Raw genomic sequence first — 20,572 nt, 5'->3', positions numbered from 1 at the left:
CCTCACACATTCTCTCTCCTCTTTTTTCTCACCATTACACACATCTAATTTTGTTTACTCCTCAAGGATTCAAAATGCGGCGCCGCATCGCTCATCATACATAATATTCTTAAAATGACTTATTCTTTGATATATTCTTTGTAAGTGCATATTTTTATACATGAATGACACTATCTTTTATAGTTAATGATGGACACTGCAAATACACACTACATTCAATACAAATCAAGCACCTTATATTTCAACCAATATTTATTTTTAGCTAATATATTACTAACATTTACTAAATATTTTGTCAATAATATGCCATACACTATTTCAAATAATGAACACCAATTTTTTCACCTATTAATTTTTATACAACTCTCAAAATAAAATGACGTAAACAAGATTTATAAATATTTTATATCAATAGATAAATAAAATAATTTCTCGATTATCACATTCTGAGCATTAAAGAGATAAAAAGTCAAAATCTATGTGTGAATCATCATGCCATCCGGCATAGATTAGATCCGTTTATTGAATCCAACAACTTGGTTATGTTGGGCTGCCGGGGAGCAGGCTAGTCAAGTATTTGAGGTGAGGTAGCAATACCATAGCACCTGCCCGGTCTTCAACTGAGAAACACTGGCTCCGAGGCTACTGGAAGGGAAAGGAATATAAAGGAGAAGGAGAACGAACCCCTTCTTCTTCACAATCCCTTTTCACTTTCCAATTAAGAAGAAGAAGAAACGACAGCACTACCTTCAACCTCATAATCCAACGCACCACCACCAGCTCAACGCCTCCTTTCTCTCGAAGTTTTTCGTGGCCTTGCCATCGCCGTAATCAAGATCAATTTCTTCACAGGTTTTTTTTCCCCTTACAGCCCATGATTTTAGTTGATGATGCTGGAGGAGCTTTTCCTTGTATCAATCACTCTCCGGGGTTTGGCGTGACGCTTTCTGATTTTGTGATGCCCTTTTTCCTCTTTGTTGTTGGTGTCTCCATCAGTTTAGTTTTTAAGGGAACAAATTTCTCTTCATTATCAGGTTAAACAGGTGCTTCTTTCTTTCCTTTCACGTAGCTCTTCTGCACAATTGAATTTGATAACATTTTCTTGAGCTAAATTTTTTTTTCAGAGTCATAATTAAACGACAATAAGTTCAAGTCTCTTTAACTCAAGGCTGTTGAGGAGATACGAAGTCCTAATAGGGCTCAAGCAAAATTTAGACCGAAGGTTCAAAACTCATTTAACAAGCTTTTCTGTCTGCGTCAGACTGCCATCTTTCTCCATTTTGAAGTCTAGGAAGAAACTGGACTAGAGGACCATTTTCTGTGGTGATTTCTTGTACTATAATCATGATGTTGGATTCAAGAATAGCATGATGTTATAAGAATTTTTCTTCCATTTTGGCATCTGGAAGGGCTTTGTACTTTGAAGCTTGCTCCCATCACCAGGTCCAGTCATTTTAGCTCGCAAAAGTTGAAAGGAAATACAAGTGACTCCCATTGTGTCAAAGTACATCCCTATTGGATCAAAACTCGAGGGCAGAAAAAAAAAGGGTTTACTTATTGCTCAACCATAAACTGAATGCTGGATTAGATGTTTTATACATATTGGTGGCAAAGTAAATTTAATTAGAAAGATCGTTAATTTAATGATTTTGATGATAAAGTTTATAGTACATCACTTTTAATTTTCCGAGATTGCTTTTGCAGGATGGTCGCTTTCTGGCTGTATGGCCTTTATGATCCAGACTGGGAATTTGAAGTTCCAAGCACACATCTGTTTGGTTACAAATCTGGTACTAAAACTGTGAGTTGAATTGTACGATTTCTACCAGTTCATCTACCATGTAAAGATCGCATTATCCATATGTAAAAGTTTGGTTATATCAGCAAAGATGCTGATGTGACTATTTTCTCTTTTCTCAACCTGCCATGTCACATGAATGATTAGTTTTTATCGTCTCTGGGATTGGACTTTCTTTGGTTCAGCTTTGTTAGTGGGCCATTCTTCACTAGAAACATGTTTTCTGTTGATTTATCAACCATTTTCTGCTCAAACAAGGTCCCTTTTCTCCATTGCTGTTTGCTTTCTTTTCTTTGTTTTTTTTTTTTTTTGACTTGTCATATAAAATTCTCTTGCCAAGAGAATCCAGACTACAAGAAAATAGTTTTGAATCTGTTTTTGTGGAATACATAATGGACGTCTTGTTTGATTTCTGGACATCAGTGCGGCTGTCTTTGATCTCTTTCTTTTCATTCAGTTTTTGCCCCCAACTGAAACCATGCCCGATGAAACTATCTGAACAGTGTCACAACTTTTTAATATATTGAACTGCAATCAAGTAACAAAGGTATCCAGAAAACTGTCAAACAAGACCTGACAGCTAAGCTGGTGCATTCGGTTGACTGCCCTTTCTTTATCGTTAAACAACCAGATGACTGTTTAGCATTTGCCTGAACTCCATTTTCAAAAGACAGCAAAATAAAACTTGATTTTCTTTCATCAGAATATACTTATGGTTTATCAGCTATTACCATTTTTTTTCCAATGGAATTCTTGCTATTGTCAAGCTTTAATCCTATTATTCTCCCTCTGGTTTATGGAACTGACTTAAACCACTGTATCTTGTTTTATAGGTGAATTGTGGAGTGAAGGGAAGTCTTGAACCTCCTTGTAATGCAGTTGGCCTGATTGATCGATTTTTTCTTGGTGAGCATCCTCTATATCAGCACCCTGTGTATAGAAGAACAATGGTGATGTTCTGAGGTACTCTCTAACACATAACAATTACATTGTTTTCATAGCAATGTAGTGTTAATTCTCCTGACTATAGACCTCCAGTACCAGATTCACCTGGTTGGTTCCTTGCTCCATTTGACTCCAAGGGCATCTTGAGGTCAGATAAACTGCAATGCTTTCTCTTGCTCCATATTCTTATGAATCACCAGATTATTTTCTCCATTATAATAACGTACATTAAAGCCAAGTGCCTATTTCAGATGCTTTCACTGTACTAATGTATAGTGATACAGCTCTTAGCATGTCAGCAAATAATCAGCTCCTTTTTTTTTTCCCAGTTTTGAAAAACTTTACATGGGTTCCTTGTTTTGTGCCAATTATCATTTAGGTTTCCCAAATTTAATAATTTATCAATGAGGTCCCTTAAGTATCACATATATTTCAATGGAGTCCGGTCATCAACTTTGGTTAATATTTTATATCATTTTATGCACTAAAACAAGACTGGATTGATGAGAATTTGACATTTTTAGATGAAAGACCTAATAGAAAAATGTGTTGACACTCAAAAAATGAAACTGATAAATAGATAGATTTAGATGAATTTAAGAATTAGTTATTAAGTTAGGAAAGAAAATTAAATGCTCTGATGTTTATCAACTGCATGGAGGACAAATAAATTATACTAATATATTAAAATATAGAAATATCCATAGCAACTTGAGGGTGTCATTCTAATTGATTGCAAAAATTGAAGTAAAATTATCTGCTGAAATAGCGTTTCATTTACATAATCTTCTGACACCAAAAAAAAGAAGAAGCTTTTGTGTCAATGACAAACTTTAGTGTTGATTTCTTTTCTTAACAATCTTTTCAGTTTCTTGATGGCTTCTTATAACATGTTTTCTTGGATTGCAGTTTGGTCATATACTTGTTCATTTTAAGGTATGACACATCTTGTTCTATAATCTATAGTGCTTCTATGGGTACCTTTTGTTCTTTTACTATGTGCATGGTGCACCAATTTGTGTCAACAATATGGTTTGATGGACTCGGATAACAATATTTATCTTTCTTGTTTGCTGCAGGGCCACATGCAGAGGCTGTATTTGTGGTCGGCGTGTTCTTTCACTGTACATTACTGGATATGTGTTAAAACTTCTCGGTAGATTTCCTATTTTAAATATTCATTTAACATCAATGATTTCTACCAGGATCCTCTCCTTTTCCGTTAAGTAATATTTGGGAATATTTCAGGTGCTCCTTTTTATAAACCATTATATATGTTGAGCTATGTGTGCATTACAGCGAAAGCATCAGGCTTGGCTTTAATGATTATCTTTTACATAATAAGTTTATCATCCGCTTACTACCTAATAAAAAAATTCTAGCGTTGCACTTGGTAGTTCTCTGGTTATTCAGAAAAACTTATGATATTAAATTTATATACGATGCGCTTGCTTTCTTGTGTTCAACAAGGAGATCTTATTGACTCATATCACTTAGCCTGAGCTATTCATACAATTTAATTGGGTTAAAATCACGGAAATTATGATAATATAGAAACAGGCGGTTTCTTCTTGACATGTTTATGGACTGAAAGCTTCAGCTTAGTTTTAGTGGGGTTTTGTCTGTTCTGATCTATACTTGCTTTCAATACATTGACATGGCTTACTTGTTATCCATTTACCACCAACATGGCAAAATAAGTAGGTCTACAGAGCTTGATTTATCTTGTTATAATGTCTGAGCATCTTCTTTACCTAAAATTTCATTGAACATGGTAAATTATGTTCCAGTGTAGAGCTTTGGAATTATCATGGCTTTTGAGGTTGGGGAAGAAATAGTCTTACGAGGATATAGCAAATCTCCCTGCCATCTATAGGGGATTGGCTAGATCTTAACTTGGATTATTGTTGGGATGGTTTACAACATTAGAGTTTTTATCTGTTTATATCCATACTCTTGTTAGATACACTGACATGGCTTGCTTCCCATCACATGAAGATGTTGTAACTTACAACTCTCAGTCCCATTGTTTTGTCATCCCCTTTTCTTTTCTTTCCCACTTTTGTGCAGTGGAGAGATTTTGAAAAGATTGAGAGACTAAAGGAGATTGGCATGAAAGAATCATTTCAATTCAACCATATTTTATGCAGGCTGATGTCTAACATTTTAGAAAACCCTCAATGGTACTTCAGTGGATGGGAATGAATGCACTCATCATTTATGCATTGGCTGCATGTGACCTTTTCACAGCAGCCATTCAAGGTTTCTATTGGGGTTCACCGGAAAACAACTTGGTATGACTGTTTCCTACTTGGCTGCTAGTCCTGTTCTGAGTTATTCCTTCTCCACCCAATCTCTCCCCCAAATAAATATTTGTTAGTGTAATGGCTGGCGTTCTGCTTTTTGGTGCAAGTTTCTGCACTATGTGAACAAATGCAGAGGCGTATGCTCCCGTGCACACACTGATAGAGGATCCACCTACATGTTTAAAACTATTATTATTACACAATCTTTCAACCATTGATTTTCTGCAGTCGAATGGCTGATACCAACGGTTGATTTTCTGCAGTCGAATGGCTGATACAATGTCATACCTCATATACAATTACCGCTTACAACTAAATATGACATGCAGGTTACTGTTAAAACATACTACTATATTAGAACATACCACAGTTACTGTTGCTTCTCACTATTTCATTCTTCCCCTTCAGATCTATAGTTTGCTGAACCTATAGTCAATGTTCTGAATGTTTTTGTGCTTGCAACTAAATATGACATGCAGGTTGATGGCACATAATCGCTGTTGCAAGCCATGTTCCATTCAAAGAAATGGAGCACCTGAGTTTTTGTACCAGTGGTGATTTTATTTTGAAGGGCATGAATGCGAGACTGCATAGTATTGTAGATACTGCTTGTTCCCTGTGAAAGACTAAATTATACATTGTTATTCCTGCAACAGTGTCTTTTAAACGATGATCAAGAGTCAGGATCAATTTAGTCTTGAGATTATTTGCGTCATCTTTCCACTTTAATTCTTAGTTGCAACATAAAGACGTACAATTAAAGAAAAAGGAAAAAAGAAGATCATCACTCAAAGGTGTTCCGGATAGGGAAAAAGGCATTGGATTGTTTCAACCTTACTCATTCCTTAGAGCTGGAAAAAAAAGATAAGGTAAAATACGAAGGCAAGCCCTGTTCGGTGGCTTTCCTGTATTCACAGGGGGCGGCAGAGAATCAACATTAGCCCAAAAGTGTTAGCTTTGACTAGTGATTAATCATAGCAAATTGCCAAGCGTGTATTGATATTTATCTAACCTCCACCCGCAGGAGGATTTCGAGTTCCTAGTCCTGAAAAATATTATTGCGGGGTGCCTTCTTGTCTTCGCCAAAAAGGCAAGCGAGAGGCAGCCACAATAATGCCATAATGGTTGATTGTGCAGATCACAGACTAACGGTTTTGTTTCTTCCTTTTCAAGATAAGTATCACTTCTTCTTTGCTAAAAGAGTTCTGCCATGGAGTCATCTTTCGGCCATAAAAAACTTTGCCAGCTTCAGATTCCACCAGGCAAGATCACAAAAAGTTTTATGCTCACTTGTAACCCTTTCTTTTCTAACTCGTATATAATCACTCGCCTTGTATTCCACACACCTTGTAGAGCCTACAGCCTCGCGAAACTCCTTCCCACTCTTCAAGGAAGCGATTAGACGAGAGAGAGAGAGATGGCAACTGAAAAGGCAGATGTAGAGGTTTCTAACACCAACAACGACGGCATCCAGAATACCTCAACGCAAACCTCAGTTAACAGCGAGACACCGACATCAGCTGTCCCGCGCTTTGGAAAAGCGCTAGCACACAGAGCCCTCTATGGTTCAAGCAGCCGCCATGGTGGAAGTCGAAAGGCCAGATCCAGTGATGTGAAAACATTACCGAGTAGGCTAAGCAAGGTCTCACTAGCTGATGACACAGAAAATAGGGAATGAGGGCTTTACTGTACTGATCCTGTGCTAAATTTCTGTGTAATGGGATATCGTAGAATTCGTAACATTCCAAACCAATGTACAACTCTGATGCTTAATAGATATCAGTAGATAAATATTAGTTTCTATTATTCTCTAACAACCAGCCACATAGTCTAACATCAGTCAAGGAGCCGAGATCACCAAATCCCTTGCAAGGAAAAACTATCTGTGGCCACACTTGCCCCTTCTCTTCCCCTCCATGAAAGCAATACTGAAAACCAGAATCCACCAGTACTCTGTATCAGCAGTATCCATAAATGCATACAACACCGAACGACAATATCGGTTCCCTCTCTGCGTTCAAACAGGTTTTCAGCACCAATGGTTGACAAGGCAAATGCATGGCAATCGACATCATCATCCATTTGAATTCCATGATTCGGCTATTGCAAAACATCAGTGTGGTCATGTTATCACCACTTCTCACAGGAGTGGACAAGGGTCAAGCATCCGTGAAGTGCCTCAAGAAACCATTGTGCATTGAGTTTGAAAATGACGAGTAGAGAGAGCATAACACAAAAGAATCCCATCTTTGAATACATGCTGTATTTACTTGATAACCTGGTTTGTGTTTAGAATCACCCAAGGTAGATCATCCACCAGCCAAATCCATAAAAGAATAAACTACTGAACCAATATCGATCATAAGCAGCTCAGATCAGCAACGCACAATTCAGATCACAAAAAAATATGGGAAACCTGACAAGACCTTATACTGCTGGATTTGCGGTCGTTCAAGCCTTGACATAAGCCCTGTCACCATACTCTGACCTGTAGGGTAGTTTAACTAGCACATAAAGAAAACACAAATTCTTCAATAACATTCCCATCCAATGAGAGAGAACCATAACACCAGGTTTTCCAGATTATAAAACCAATCAATTGCAGGGAATATATCACACGCTGACCATTCCAGCCTCTTTATTGGATACATGCAACTAGTTTCTTTTTCCCCTCAATTCCAGCTACTTTCAAAGAAAGATCCATGCATGACAAGAACTAGCCTAAGAAAGAACTAAATCACTGTTGATTTGACCAGCCCAGTTTCTGATGTGATTTATCAAGCTCATTCCAGAGTAGGACGAATTCTATTTTACTAGCTCAAATAAACGGAACTACGCTTGGCAACCATAAAAAACCATCAGCAACAACTACTAGAAATGGATTTTTTTTATAAAAAAAAAACAAAAAAAACACTATCAATCTAATTGAAACATTTAGTTTGCTCCAAATATGGAGTCCAATTTTTTTTTCCTCCACAAATGACATCATATGCAACACCAGGTTGGCATCTGATGCAAAAGAGGTGGGTAATTCTGTGCTCAACTCTATCAGAGATTAGGAATATGATTATTCAGCTTGCATGATATGACAATAATAGGCTTCTCGATTTTTCTAATATTTGATAGAATGCTAACTAGTTCTCTATACAGAAGAAGCGGAACAAAATTTGCAGGAAAAATTATGAACTGCTGGTGTTAATCTGACAGCATAGGGCTGCCTACTACTATTACTTCACGCATCTATCAATCTCCAGAAACTTACCTACAGAAATCCTAGTCCATCTCCATTCAAATCACCACCTTCCATCATTGGACAATCAGTTGCATCATGTCCATACTGTCCACAGCAAGGCACAGAGCAACGCCTACGTTTCCTGAAGATATTAATGCCGTCTCTTAGTCTTCTCTCTTTCATCTTTCCCAAAGTTAAAGGTTCATGAGAATTTCCATCAGCAAAACCATGGACAAATCCATCAGAATCTTCAACCTCTGGAAGTATCAATGAGTCAGATGGACTATTATAGCCAATATCATTACAACCATGTCCTGGCCTAGGAAATTCCTTGATACGAGATAACACCTCAGCAACTTGATCACAAGCAACATCAAGACGTTCTTCTGTCTCTATTGATTCTGTAAGAAGTGTCGAAACCATGGACTGTAATAACTGAACCTTTTCTGCATGTTCTTCTGAAGTAAAAGTCTGGAAGGGCTTGGTCAAAGAAGTACTGACATCACGCCAACGAACAGGTAGATATCGATCCGGAATGTGAAAGCAGTTGTTTGTTGATAGAACACGGAGAACATGTCTACAAAGAATTCCTGAAAACTCAAACAAATGGCAGCTACAGCTAATGAATTCATCATGAGGAATCCAAATAACTTTGCACCCTCCATCCATATCAGTATGGATTCTCACGATGAAATAACTCTCATCCACCATTAGTGATGCATATTGTGGAGCCAACACAAGCTCTTCTTGTAGTTTATTAAAGGCATAAGGTGTTAGAACAGTTGCAGCATGAGATTCAATTGGAGATCCCATTTTAAGGGAGATTTTATGAACCTTTCTTTGCATCTTTTGTCTTGGTCCTGGTTCCTTGAATTCAACAGCAGCAGCTACCTGAAAAGAGAAGGTTAAAATAACAAAATCTGACAACATTAAGCATGAGTATAAGAGAAAAGGTTGTACATCTCCTACCTGCTCCACAAAGTTATCAAGGGACTGAGCATTCAAAACCCGCTGGATATAAGCATTTATGGACTCTGACTGAAATGTACTGGTCATTCCAGCAAAAAAGTAGCACCTCAAGTATGGCAGTGCCCAAAACGTGCGCAATGCAAATAAACTGATGATGTGCTTATTTCCATGCATTCCATATGCATCAACCATGTTTCTCCATCCAATTTCAAAATCCTCCACTGACTGCAAACCATAAAGCCGGTGGAATTCAGCCTTCCATTTATCATACTGTGATCCAAGAGGAACAGAAAACCAATCAGAGAACTTTGCAATGATATGCCATATGCAAAAGGCATGCTTGGTCCCTGGCATTTCAACAGAAATGGCTTCTTTAAGCCACATATTTTGATCAGTTAATATAGTTTCTGGGGCCTTTCCATCCATGAACTCCAAGAACGTCTGTCATAAAAATTTGAAGGAGGAAACAGCTAAGAAATGGTTATGAGACATATTCAAATGCTTCAAGAAAAAATGCATAACCAAATTTCAATAGTTGGGACTGAAGCTTTCTTGAGTTGTATGGTGAAACTGTTGGTCTTTAAGATGGCATACAAAAGTTGGATGCATGAGGCAATGGTATTGTCTTCAAGAGGATGGATCAAAGAAAATAAATGCAAGAAAATCCTAATTGAACTCTGTTGTGGAAAAAAAATTAAATGTACTTGCTATCAATTATTCTAAAGATGATATCCAGACTTGGGAGAAAAAGAAACAAGACAGTGGTTTTTAGATTGAAAAAAAAACAGCATAAGAAAACAATCCTGAAGAAGTGAGAGAAAGGGCAATAAAAAACTGTCTTGTGCGGCTCATGTAGCAGGGATTTACAATGTACTAGATGCATATTACATTGGAAACGAATGGCAATTAACTCATTTATGAAACGAAATAAATTGAATTTTTTGAATGAGGTCATAAAGGATTAAAGGAAAATGTGTTTGCAGGTGTTACTTGTTTGGCAAGATTTATTACTAAATTCATGTACCTGTAGCTTTCACACAACCCTTCATCACTATGTAGCTTACTTGACCTCAGGCTGAATGCATGAGAGCTATGGTCGAACAAAAAGGGGATTGGATTGGTTTGAATGATTGATTATAATGATGTCCCATGCATGAAAGTTACAACATTGCAAAAGATCCCACACCTAAAGCAATGCTACACAGCTCCTTACCTTCAATGCCCAGGAAAAAGACTCTGTATTTTCATCCCGCAGGAGCACACAACCAAAGAAACAATTAGTTCCATGATTGTCCACCCCAATCCAAATCCCTAGAATCATGTCATAGGTATCCAAACGGTGTGTTGTGTCAAAAATTATGGAATCTCCAAAGGCCTCATATGATTGAATAGATGAAGCATATGACCAAGCAATTTGCTCCAAGCGTTTATTTGCATCAATGTGGAAGTTGTACTTGAAGTTGGGATCATTGTCCTTCTTGTATTTGCACATTTCAAGAAGGTCAATAGCATCATTATCTCGATTAACATTCCTAAAAGATTGTAACAGGTTTCTGACATCTATTTCTGTGAATGGTAAGCAGCCAAGTTTAACACCCTTCTCTAGTTCCATTAACCTCAACATTTGTCGAACTGACATGCCAGCTTTTGCATACATGCAAATCCGACTTTTTTCATCTGCAGACATGGTGCAATAAGCAGGAAGTAGCTGTACTTCATTTGATTTCAGAAGTTCATGGTTGTGGAAGTTGTTAAAACCAGTTATACGCCATTCAGGAACATCAAAATCAGCTCTTTTAACTATTCGCATGTATGCTTGGCATCCACATCGAGATGATTTTCGATTTCTTTGCAGCTTTCCATCATCCGAAGCTTTTATCTGAGGATAGCCACCACGATGGCATGTGAAATCCCTTCTTGTGATTCCCCTACCTACACCATCTTTTCCTCGAGTGCGGTGGCGTCTGATTGAAAAGCCACATTGCTTTGCAAAACTGCAATAAAATTCATATGCAGCATCTTGGGAAACAAATCTCTGGCCAATAAAAGGGACAAGGTTAACAGAAGTTTGCCGTGACAAAATTGTGTCCTCTGGCACTTCCTCCACAGTTCCAATATCGTCTGGGCATGAATCCATGCCACTTTCAGAAGTTTCTTTCACTACATCTGTTAATCCGGACATTATTTCCATAGTAGATAAATGATATTGTAGATACAAGAGACCTGCACAGAATTTTTACAACTTTAAGAATTAAAACAGTTTCTTTTCATACATTTAATAGAAATGAATTTTTATACCTTTTTTTTTTTAGTGTTTGCAATATTTTTCTCTTATTTCCTCATTTTGGAAAGATGAAAATAAATTTTTTTAATACTTTTAACGCTGAAAAATGTTCCTCCCTGACAAGAGCTATTCTCATCGGTTGTTTTACATTGAGAAAATTTGCATTTTCTAACCATTAAACCCAACATATTTTTCGACTATTCTATACCAAAAAATACTAATACTCATGATGTTATAAACCAATATCAGGATTTTTTCGAGGCAGGAATCTCCAACATTAGCTGAGGGCTACATCGAGAATACAAATGCATGTTCTCCTAGATTTGTCGAAGAATTTAATAAGCGACCAACATCATATATGAAATGCAACCACTTCCATCTCATGCATTAAGTTAATGCAAATGCATCATTATAAGTTGTTGGCAAGCTCAAACAACATAATTTTTTTTATGCTTCTGCTTAAGCAAATTTCATAGTGCGGCAAACTTAAAAACACATTCTCATTTTCATAGCCATCAACACGGAAATGTCATTTCTAAACAATTTTTCACCAAATTCTACAGTGCAGACCTCCACTACTCATTAAAAAAACCCTAAAATTCTACCAATCTTTTACACACTTCCACTTTAACCACAGGTTTCGACTCCCATGCATGATCCAATCCAAATTTGAACAAAATCATCAAAGTTAAACAATACAATCACAGTGATCACACGCAAAACTAATAAAATGCATGAAATTGAAATCTCGAGAAAAAAAAAACAGAAGATTTCATACCTATCAAATTGAATTGAAAATTAAAGATTTGAGTTCTGGAGAGACGATGTTGCTGCTTTTGAACTGGCGGGTAGCTTCAACTGGAGAGAGTTAATGCGCACACCTGGAAGACGATAGGTTAAATTGAATCCACAAGCTATCGTGCGCAGTGAGAGGCACCGGTTACCGAGTCACTTTGTTGATTTTCAGCCATTGGATTCCTTTAATGGTTTTTGGGAATTTGGTGTGATCAATCCGTTGTGACCGACAGATATTTTCAGTTCCTGAATCAACGGCCAAAGTGAGAAGTGGGCCGCGAAAACAAATCAGCGTATGTTAGCCAGTCATTCATCTGTGTAGCGCTAAATTGCGCGGAAGTTATGGTTACCGTTAGCAAGTAAAGGAAGTTAAGTCAGATAAGATGCGCCAGAAGGTGAGAGCCGGAGATGGGCTGGGCCTTTTGAGAGATAACTGGACCATGCATAAAAAGGCTTTCACATGCAAAATTATGTTTGGTTGACGGCTTGTGAGGTGTGGAGAGGGGATTCTGAAATGACCACACGAATTATAATTACAAAAACAACTCATAGGCATCAGTATATTGGTTGTCAATTCCATTTTATTTTGCTAAAATATTCTATATCAATTTAAAAAATAAAAAAAAATAAAATAATTTTTATTTTATTTTAAATATCGATCCATTCCAGATTTTTCGGTTAAATTTCGATTAGAATATTCCGGTTTCATTCCACATGTTCCGTTTCACTCTTAAAAAGCCATTGAATCAAATTGAACCTTGTTCAATTTAATTAATTAAACCATCCAAGTATAAAAAGCTCTTTTCCATTACTATTTTCAATAACAATGATATGCTAGATATTATATCAAACATTCTTACATTAAAAAAACCCGCTAAGGAGTGCGAGCCAATATGCTAGATATTATATTGTTACATAAATGTTATTTTTTAAATATTTTTCTTTAAAAGTATGTTGAGATAATATATTTTTTTATTTTTTTAAAATTGATATTTTATATCATCACATGAAAATAAAACAAAAACATCAAAAAAATATTAATTTGAAGTAAAGAAAAAAAATAAAAGATTTTCAATTTTTTTTAAAAGTATTTTTGAAACGTAAACACAAATATATTTTAATAAGAAAATTCAACCCAACATGTAAAGATAAAAAATTATCATTACCTAACTTTTGAATAATAAAAAAAGTCACATCAATTTATTTCCTCTTTATAGTACGAAAAAAAAATTCAATAAGAGAGAAGAAAAGAAATTTAAAGAGCAAAAAATATAAAATTTCAAAATATTTTAAAAGGAAAAAAATTTAAAGGGAAAGAGATTAGTTGTCGGTGTATTGGGCGCTGCTCTGTTATACATTATTAATGGTGCTATTGTAGAAAATATTTTATATGAAGATAGTGATGGTGCAAATACATTTCGTGCTTTTAACCCAATTCAAACATTTTTACATTAGAAAAAAAATATTATTGACCCGCTGAGGAGCGCAGACCAATATGCTAGCTATTATATTTTTACGTAAACGTTATTTTTAAAATGTTATTTTTTATATCATCACTTTAAAATAAAATAAAAACATAAAAAATATCAATTTGAAGTAAAGAAAAAATTCAAAAAAAAATCAAATTTTTTTAAAATTATTTTTGAAACTAAAAAATAAACATGCTTTAATAAAAAAAATCAACGCAACCTAATGACAAAAAATTATTATCACCCAACTTTTGTACAATATAAAAAAAGTCACATCAATTTATTTCCTTTTACAATATGAAAAAAAAATAAGAGAAGAAGAAAAATTTAAAGACAAATTTTTTTTTGAAAATATCTTTAAAGGAAAAAAAATTAAAAAGAAATAGATTAGTTGTCGGTGTATTGGGCGCTGCTATGTTATGCACTATTCATGGTGCTATTGCAGAAAATACTTTATTTGAAGATGGTGAAGGTGCATATATATTTCATGCTTTTAACCCAACTTAATCATTTTTATATTAGAAAAAAAATTGTTATTGATTTGCTAAAAAGAGCGGGCCAATATGTTAGCTATTATATTATTACGTAAATGTTATTTTTAAAATAATTTTCTTTAAAAATATATTGAGATAATTTTTTTTATTTTCTAAAATTTATTTTACATATCATCACATCAAAATAAAACAAAAACATCAAAAAAGAATTAATGGAAGTAAAGAAAAAATAAAATAGAATTCAAAATTTTTAAACACATTTTTGAAACTAAAAATAACATGTTTTAATAAGAAAATTCAATCCAGCCTGAAAATGACAAAAACTTATCATTGCCCAACTTTTGTACAATATAAAAAAAGTCACATCAATTTATTTTCTCTTACCATATGAGAAAAAATTAATAAGACAAAAGAAAAAAAATTAAGGAGGAAAAAAATAAAATTGAAAATATTTTAAATGGAAAGAAATTAGAGGGAAATAAATTAGTTATTGGTGTATTGGAAGTTGCTTTATTATGCGCTATTCATGGTGCTACTGTAGAAAATACTTTATTTGAAGATGGTGCAAACATTCCGTATTTTTAACCCAACTCAAGCATTTTTACATTAGAAAAAAATTGTTATTGACTCGCTGAAGAGCGCAGACCAATATACTAGTTGTTATATTATTATGTAAATGTTATTTTTTAAAATTAATTTTTTATATCATCACATCAAAATAAAACAAAAACATCAAAAATATTAATTTGAAATAAAGAAAAAAATAAAAATAATTTAATTTTATTTAAAAGTATTTTTGAAATACAAAAACAAACATACTTTAATAAGATAATTACACCCAACCGTAAATGACAAAAACGTATCATCATCCAACTTTTGTACAATATAAAAAAAAGTCACATCAATTTGTTTCTTCTGTATAGTTTGAAAAACAAAATTCAATAAGAGAAAAGAAAAAAAATTAAAGAAGAAAAAAAATAAAATTAGAAATATCTTAAAAGGAAAAAAAATTAAAGGAAAAAAAATTAGTTATTGGTGTATTGAGCACTGCTTTGTTATACGTTATTCATGATGCTACTATAAAAAATACTTTATTTGAAGATGGTAATGATGCAAATACATTCCATGCTTTTAACATAACTCAAGCATTTATACATTAGAAAAAACAATTGTTATTGATCCACTGAGGAGCGTGTGCTAATATGCTAGCTATTATATTTTTACGTAAACGTTATTTTAAAAATATTTTTCTTTAAAAATATATTGAGATAATATATATTTTTTTATTTTTAAAATTGATTTTTTTATATCATCACATCAAAATAAAACAAAAACATCAAAAAAATATTAATTTGAAGTAAATAAAAAAATAGAAAAAATTTCAATTTTTTTTAAAAGTATTTTTAAAATGCAAAAACAAACATGCTTTAATAAGAAAATTCAACCCAACTTGAGATGACAATAAAATTATCATCACTCAACTTTTGTATAATATTAAAAAAGTCACATCAATTTATTTTCTCTTTACCGTATGAAAAAAAATTAATTAAAAGAAAAGAAAAAAAATCTAAAGAGACAAAAAATAAAATTGAAAATATCTAGTGGCCCAGTCGAACCTAATAGCATTGAATCTGGCTGCCCAGCCAAACCCAAGATCGATAGGTGTGGCTGAAAACCAGATCAAATAACGTTTGGTTTGGCTGCCCAACAAGACCCAAGATCAATGGGTCTCGTTGCGAGCCAGACCCAACAATACTTTTTGAGTAATTAACAGAAAAGACAACGCCCGACAGGTGCTACACTATCGTTCATAGTGCAAACATTCTATGTCTATAGTGTAGTCCACAGTGTAATAAGTTTATGTTCACGGTACTATTTTTTTAAATATTGTTTCAAAAATATATTGAGATAACATTTTTTTTATTTTTTAACATTGATTTTTTATATCATCACATCAAAATAATACACAAACATAAAAAAAAAATTATTTTGAATTCAAGAAAAAAATAAAAAAATTTCAATTTTTTAAAGCATTTTTGAACAGCACATGCTTTAATAAGAAAATTCAACCCAACTTCAAATGAAAAAAATATTATCATCACCCAATTTTTGTATAATATAAAAAAATTCTCATCAATTTATTTCCTCTTTACCGTATGAAAAAAAATAAGAGAAAAGAAAAAAGATCTAAAGAGACAAAAAAATAAAATTGAAAATATTTAGTGGCCCAGCCAGACCCAATAACATTAGGTCTGGGTGCCCAACCACAACCAATATCGGTGGGTCTGACTTAAAGCCGAACCGAGTAAAACTTTTTTACTAATAAACATAAAAAGTAATGCTCTCTCAAGTGCTACATTGTCATCCAGTGCAAACATTTTATATCTACAGTGTAGTTTACAATGCAATGAATTTATATTCATAATACTTGTACATTGTTTTTTTCATATTTTTTAAATCACAGTATAATATGTATATGTATTTTATAAAATGTTTTAAATATGATCTCTGAACTGGTAGTTAACAAAATTTAGGATTAATGCGTGTCTTTGTTAAAAATATAAGAAAATAAAAAGCTAAAAGTTATGATTTTTTAAAGAAATAGATGGTTGATATTTTTAATAGAAAAATTACCCTTATTATCTTATAATTTGATTATTTTATTTTATTTTATTTTTAAAAAATTACAATTTACATTCTAAAATTTATAAGCATATAATACTTTATATTCTCGCTATAATTTACTAAAAAATAAAAAAAATATCTGATTACTTAAAAGATTTCCATTACATTTCATGTAATAACTAAAAAGCCACTTCTTAAATGTAAAAATAACAAAAACACCATAAAACTTAGAATTACTGAAATTACAAAATCACCATAATTATGAGATTGCCATATTTTGGTGTCGGGCCTTTGTCAAATGTGTGGTGCGCTTTATATCGGTATCTCCCTCCACGTCCTTCTCCCTCCTGCATTAGAACAAATAACAGAGAATTTACTAAGTCTGTTTGAGATAATAATTATGGTTGATATTTAAAAATATATTAAAATAATATTTTTTTATTTTTTAAATTTATTTTAACATTAGTACATTAAAACGATGTAAAAATATCAAAAAAATATTAACTTGAAACAAAGAAAAAACATAAATTTATTTTAAATATTTTTAAAAATATTTTTAAAACATAAAAACAAACAAAATAAACAAAAAAAAACAGTGTCAATACACCAGCCATCCAGTAGAACATGGAACACAAAAATTTGGTTAGAAAAAGCCCAGGTAAACAACACTCACTTTATTTTTAAAGATAATTCTTCATCAAGGTTACGTTTACATGAATGAATCCATATATTTGCAGGGAAAATTAAAAAAATGGGATGAACTACAATCTCCATCAAGTGGATCTCCTTGTCATGAAGACTGGTGAAAAAAACAGCTCGAAATTGAAGGAAACAGTGAAATTAGCTGCATATTCAACTATATAATTAAATGCTCTTTATTTGATGGATTTGGTAACCACCTCCTCACAAAAGCCTTTGCACTGATCTTCCGTTGATTTGTTTGTACAAGACCATCACATCAATAGAAACCTAGAGAGTAGAATTTAATATTCACTTTAGTAGCGTCAACCCATAACAGCCATTGCCACCACAACCTGTCTCCGTCGAAACCCACAACCTCTATTCTCTCCACCGCACAACAACCTCTCTCTCTCTCTCTCTCTCTCCCCCCCAAATCGACACATTTGAATGCAAAATAAAAATAGTTGGATTGGAGATACCTGAAAGAGATTTGAAGCAACGACTGTAAATTTGGTTGAAAAGTTGTTGTTTTGGTGGTGCAAGAATGGAGTTGGATAGCCATAATTTCCCTTTTGTTTCAAAGCCACACACCACCATTTCCATTACTGTATCCAGAAGATGGAGAATTTTTTTTTGTTTCTTAGGTTTTTGAAACAATAGAGGAAGCAATCCTCACCCAGTCTAAGATGGGGTTTACTAATAGTCAACTAACCACATTACATTTAAGAATCCAATTGGCATAAAAAGTACGCAGTATATAGGATCCCAGTCAGAACAATTCCAACCTTTGATGAGAACTGGTTGGTGGCTGAATGTTAACGAAGTTAGAACGACATCCTCAAATTCAACATCAGAATGTTAGCTCCTTGGAATAATAAAAGAATAATAGTTCTTGTTTTCATCGATATGACTTTATTTTCATAAATTATCATATCTTAAAACTTTTTGTTGGGTTTCGAGATACATTCTTCTGTATCTTTGTAAATACACCTGGGTTAAGTGAGCATGATCCTACAAAATCCACCATTGAGTGTGGTCTTTAGATTCATTTTAAATATAATCAACGAAGACAAGATAATGCCTAATTCCTCATTTACCATTCTATTTATCCAATACTCGGTATTTTAAATACATAATGTCACTGCCAATTTGGTTTCCGAAGGTACGGATGCAACAAAATTGTTTGCCTTGTATTCTTTTTCACCACCAAGAACTATGAACAAGACAACCTTATCACGGCTTTATTTGTGGGTTCTGCAAGAAGCGGTTAGGAGACCGGAATTATTGGCGGTGGGGGCTATGATAACCTGTGCAATTCACATCAGATGGTGATCGGTGTCTTTACAGATGATGATCATGCATGCCTTTGAACTGAGCCCATACGCTAAGCTCACGAAATCAAGTCCTGTCTTGTTATGGTCGCACCCGCGCGTGAACCCTTACGGTGTTAGCAATTATCATCCGCTTTACAGACATGCATTTTAGCCATCATTGAAAAGACAAGGGGAAGAGGGCCCTGGAATATTGAACTTCCTGTGCTCACGTATGGACACAAATCACTTGAACTACGGAATTTGGTTCAAGACACATGCCCCTGTATAATCACAAATTGATAGCCAGTATAGGCATTGCCAATGAATGGTAGCCTCCCTCTTAAGTAAAAACATGATCATCTTCTTCTTTTTTTGATTAGCATGATCACTAATAATCTGATAGAATCTGGAATGAAGCCTAAGATATCATCTCAAGTCGCAAAGCAAGGATTTTTTGGTGAGATATGATAGAAACGAATTAATAGAACGTGTAAAGCTGACCATACCATAAAAAAGATCGATTCACAGCCATTCGTAAGGGTCTTAGTGCTGCCCCATTAAATGCATAGCGGAGGCTCCTTCTGACAAGAACTAGCTATATACATGTAGGGTCTTACAAGGATTCTGCAATCTTGCATGGTATAATCTTGTAACACTTTCTTGTCCCCACAAAAATTAAGGTGTGCTGTCACTGGTGTATCATCTTTTCCAACCAATGTTCAATTCCCGATGAGCTGAACTGCCGATGAGAAGTGGCCTTTAACTCTTGGCACTTCTATCTGTTTAGTGATATCACCTTCACAATCAAGTAGAAAGTGAAAGCCTGACCTACAGTTAAAACGAGAGTACGGAAACCATTGTCACATTGACTCGAATTGTTTGTAATTCATGGAGCATGAGCAACAGAGCCCTTACAGTACCAAAAATAAAAAATGAAGTAGTGCCCTACCTGGGGGTAAGTTGAGAGTTTAAAAAAGATTAAATTTCCCTTTACCTTATTAAAGTATACGAGTTTCTATCAATTTATTTTGGAATTTTATTTTTCAATTACACACGTAGGATTAATATATTTCAAATTCAATCATTAACTTTTGTTTTAATTTTATATTTGATTTTGTAGTTCGTTAAGTTCAATTAAATATATGATTTAAGTTCTCAAATTATCACATATATTAAGATTTCAAGTGACAATATTGTAATGTTTTATCAATAAAAACTTGATACACAAATGTGGAAATATTGTATTTTGCATTTACCAGCATTTTGAATAAATTTTTGATCTTATTAAAGGCTAAACTACATCTAAAAAAACTATAAAATTGACAACACCTTTTGCTTCTAAATGGTTAATAATAGAGACGAATCATCTTTCTACTTCTAAGATTTAATCCGTTTAATTTAAAACTAGAAGCTGTTTTATATAGTGAGTTTAATTTAATTCGTTTCTAAGATTTTTAGAAGTAGAAAAATGTATTTGTTTTAAAAGCCTTTTTCTCAGCATCCACAGAGAATCTTTTAATTACAGTGTGATTATATATATAAAAGATCATGAGAAAATGTGTTTTTGATGCATTTCAACCATTCACCCCCCTTATTTTTTCTTTTATTGACATCTTTTCTAAAATAAAAAGAAAAATTAAAAATTAAATTAAAAAAGAAGC

At 33.7% G+C, this 20,572-nt stretch overlaps 1 protein-coding gene and 1 long non-coding RNA gene across 28 annotated transcripts; one reads left to right on the top strand and one right to left on the bottom strand.

The window, feature by feature from the left end:
- Nucleotides 1-437: 437 nt before the first annotated feature.
- LOC133692119 (uncharacterized) lies at nt 438-6,852 on the top strand. 26 transcript variants are annotated; one of them, XR_009841819.1, is made up of 5 exons: nt 438-852; nt 997-1,043; nt 1,125-1,801; nt 2,632-3,679; nt 3,823-6,852. It is a non-coding gene; the product is annotated as an uncharacterized LOC133692119 (long non-coding RNA). The 26 variants fall into 26 exon arrangements; XR_009841820.1 differs by having other exon boundaries at nt 439-1,043; nt 1,125-1,222; nt 1,705-1,801; XR_009841811.1 differs by having other exon boundaries at nt 439-1,801; nt 3,823-5,037; nt 5,313-5,378; nt 5,529-6,852.
- A 1,283-nt stretch (nt 6,853-8,135) lies between these two features.
- On the bottom strand, nt 8,136-12,510 carry LOC133692118 (protein FAR1-RELATED SEQUENCE 11-like). Of its 2 annotated transcripts, none has more exons than XM_062112825.1 (4): nt 12,313-12,510; nt 10,464-11,473; nt 9,251-9,520; nt 8,136-9,172 (listed from the first exon to the last, which is right to left on the bottom strand). In XM_062112825.1, exons 2-4 carry the CDS (start codon nt 11,439-11,441, stop codon nt 8,312-8,314), a joined length of 2,109 nt encoding a protein of 702 aa, XP_061968809.1. In that variant the 5' UTR covers nt 11,442-11,473; nt 12,313-12,510; the 3' UTR covers nt 8,136-8,311. The 2 variants fall into 2 exon arrangements, with proteins under 2 accessions (XP_061968809.1, XP_061968808.1); XM_062112824.1 differs by having other exon boundaries at nt 9,251-9,691; nt 12,313-12,509.
- Nucleotides 12,511-20,572: the final 8,062 nt, after the last annotated feature.

This window comes from Populus nigra, chromosome 4 (assembly GCF_951802175.1).
Source record: "Populus nigra chromosome 4, ddPopNigr1.1, whole genome shotgun sequence".
In the NCBI taxonomy this organism is placed as follows: Eukaryota; Viridiplantae; Streptophyta; class Magnoliopsida; order Malpighiales; family Salicaceae; genus Populus; species Populus nigra.
This window is presented reverse-complemented; position numbering and strand designations above follow the sequence as displayed.